This window comes from Stegastes partitus, unplaced genomic scaffold, assembly GCF_000690725.1.
Source record: "Stegastes partitus isolate 25-593 unplaced genomic scaffold, Stegastes_partitus-1.0.2 Scaffold119, whole genome shotgun sequence".
Taxonomy (NCBI): Eukaryota; Metazoa; Chordata; class Actinopteri; family Pomacentridae; genus Stegastes; species Stegastes partitus.
In genome coordinates, this window is record NW_007577850.1 from 534,048 (window position 1) to 536,526 (window position 2,479).

Genomic DNA, 2,479 nt, shown 5'->3' on the forward strand with positions numbered 1-2,479 from the left:
GAGAGAACCCACACTGCACGGGGAGAACATGGAGACTCCACACAGAAAGATCTCGGGTGTCGCGAACCGGCGACCTTCTAGCTAACCACTGAGCCACCTTGCAGCCCAGCAAAGGATCATGAGCAGGAGTCGAACCCACGACCGCTGCATCCCCTGTTCATGGGTCGCCCGCTCAACCAGGTGAGCCACAGGGACGTCCTTAACTGAACCTTATCCAGAGTGGCAGCAGACCACAGAGCGGTCGTCTGAAGGCTCCGACTAATGAACACAAACTGAAACATCGCCTTTTGTTCATTTGTTTTCAGGCTTTTGAGGAAACTGACTGGATCCCATTTTGATTTCATTAAATGTTGATAATTAACCGAAATCAAACTGTAAAAAAGTGTTGTTAGAAAAACACGACATGGGTTCAACTTTAAGATATCATTTCTATTTCTGAGGTGTGCTCTCACGTTTTAAAAGCTTTTTAAAGAATCCTGACTTCCTGTTTGTGGCGGTGAAACACTGCATGTTTGGTGCTTCTGCAAAATACATGTTCTGACATAATTCAGCTGTAATAACGGTTAAATCTAATCAATATATAACTTAAATCTGCCAAAACATGTTCAAAACATGATATTGTTACTGACTGTCTGTTGACGTCTTTCTCTTTCACTTCTGTGCCGATTTGAATTAAAGCTTTTCAAGGTATTTTATCAGTTTGTCTCCACATGATGCTGCCGTTAGTGAAACAAGTTTTGGTCTCATGCAACATAAAATAATATTTCTGACATCACTGAATCACAGAAATGGCTAAACTCCATCAATCATCTATATTTCAGTCTTAGATGCTCGTAATAGTGCTTAAATTTAGTCAACATATTGTCATTATTTTGTCTTTTCTGTTTAAATTCAAGCTTTTTAAAGTGGTATGTATTCTGACATGATCCCAGCTCCTCTGTTTATCTATCAATCTATAAATAAATAGATTATAGCAGTTTAACCGAGACACCAGTTCATGCTCCTGCAAAATAAATGATCATTTAATCATATAAATAATTACATTAAATCCATATATTCTGTAAATCGGTGTCAAAAGCTGATTAAGGGAACATTTTAAAGCATGCATTTTTATTTTTGTGCACGTGATGTTTAATAAATTTGACTTTTCGTGCAGATTTCAGACCAAACTGCAGCAACATAACAGGACTCCAGACTCAGGTTTTATGATCCCAACATGTGGCTTTTACCCGACAGACACCTTCCCTTCATCCAGATGTGTTGTAATCTGTTGTAATCTGTTGTAATCTGTTGTAATCTTACCTTTGACTCTGCAGGACCTGCAGGGGAAACAGCTGCGAGGCGTCGAACACATCGCTCAGGGCTCTCAGGTGCTCGTCTGTGCAGCAGCTCCGACGGATGCAAATGACTTCTCTTGATGTCAGGATGCTGGTTTCAGTCGCTCCGCTGTCAGAAACCTGCTTTACATTCACGCACTTTTTGCACGTTTCCTCTGACAGGCTGCACCTGTGATGTGAACGTGTGATAAAGCTCCAAAATAGAGAAGGAAGTGTTTAGAATATGTGGCTCTGATAAACCTCACTGTGGCTCAAACGGTACCCTGATGCATCAGTTCAAGGTTCAAGGTTCAAGGTCTTTATTTCTTTATTTATCTCAAACACAGTCGTACATGGAACAACGCACAGTGAAATGTTCAATGTTCAATCAGTTTCGTCACTTTTCCTGCTCAAAACATCCACTTTTTCCCAGGAATACGCTGCGAGGCCTCATCATTTACACTTTCACTTTACAAAAATCGACAAATTAAACAAGTCAAAGAAGGTTTTCACTTCCTCAGAAAACACAGAAGTCTGCAGCCTGCTAACAGCAGCCGGCTCACACAGCTCATGAATGTATAAATAACACGAGCATTTGACGCCTCGAAATGCATCTTATATCTGATGAATCGGTAGTTCTTAAAAAAGACACGAAGCACAACAGTTCAGAGTAAATCATGACAGTGTTATGAAGGATATCTGCAGCTATTATTTAATGACAGATCTTTAGCTGGTCAGAGTTAAGTTAGAAATATGTGCAATAAAAATTCTGATTAGGTTTCATAAAGTTTTTTTTGTTTTTTTTAGAAAATCCATTAAAACTGAGAATCTGGCAGCAAAAGTGACAAAAACAGCGACAAATATCTTTAAAATAATCATATTTTTGCTGATTTAAATACATTGAATCAGTGTTATTTCATATTTACACAATGTAAAAGAACAAATTATTACTTTTTTTTTGACAGTCAACTTGTGAAATAATAGTTTTTCTGCAATTTAAGAAAACTGGAAAAAGAAAGAGTAAAATAACAAAAAAAATTGGAAATATTCTTTTTAACCATTTTTCAGATTTTTTCTTCTTCAAATAATAGCACATATCTGTGAAATAATTATATTCACAAAATTATATCTTTAAAAGAGAGTAATTATGCAGTTAAATTGCC

The 2,479-nt window shown here is 37.4% G+C and overlaps 1 protein-coding gene across 1 annotated transcript in view; it reads right to left on the reverse strand.

The window, feature by feature from the left end:
- tnfaip2b (tumor necrosis factor, alpha-induced protein 2b) overlaps positions 1-1,354 on the reverse strand; it is a 17,113-nt gene extending 15,759 nt beyond the window's left edge. The window contains exon 1 of the mRNA XM_008278254.1: positions 1,303-1,354. Within this exon, the coding sequence (XP_008276476.1) occupies positions 1,303-1,354 (52 nt within the window). The remainder of the gene's footprint in view (positions 1-1,302) is intronic.
- Positions 1,355-2,479: the final 1,125 nt, after the last annotated feature.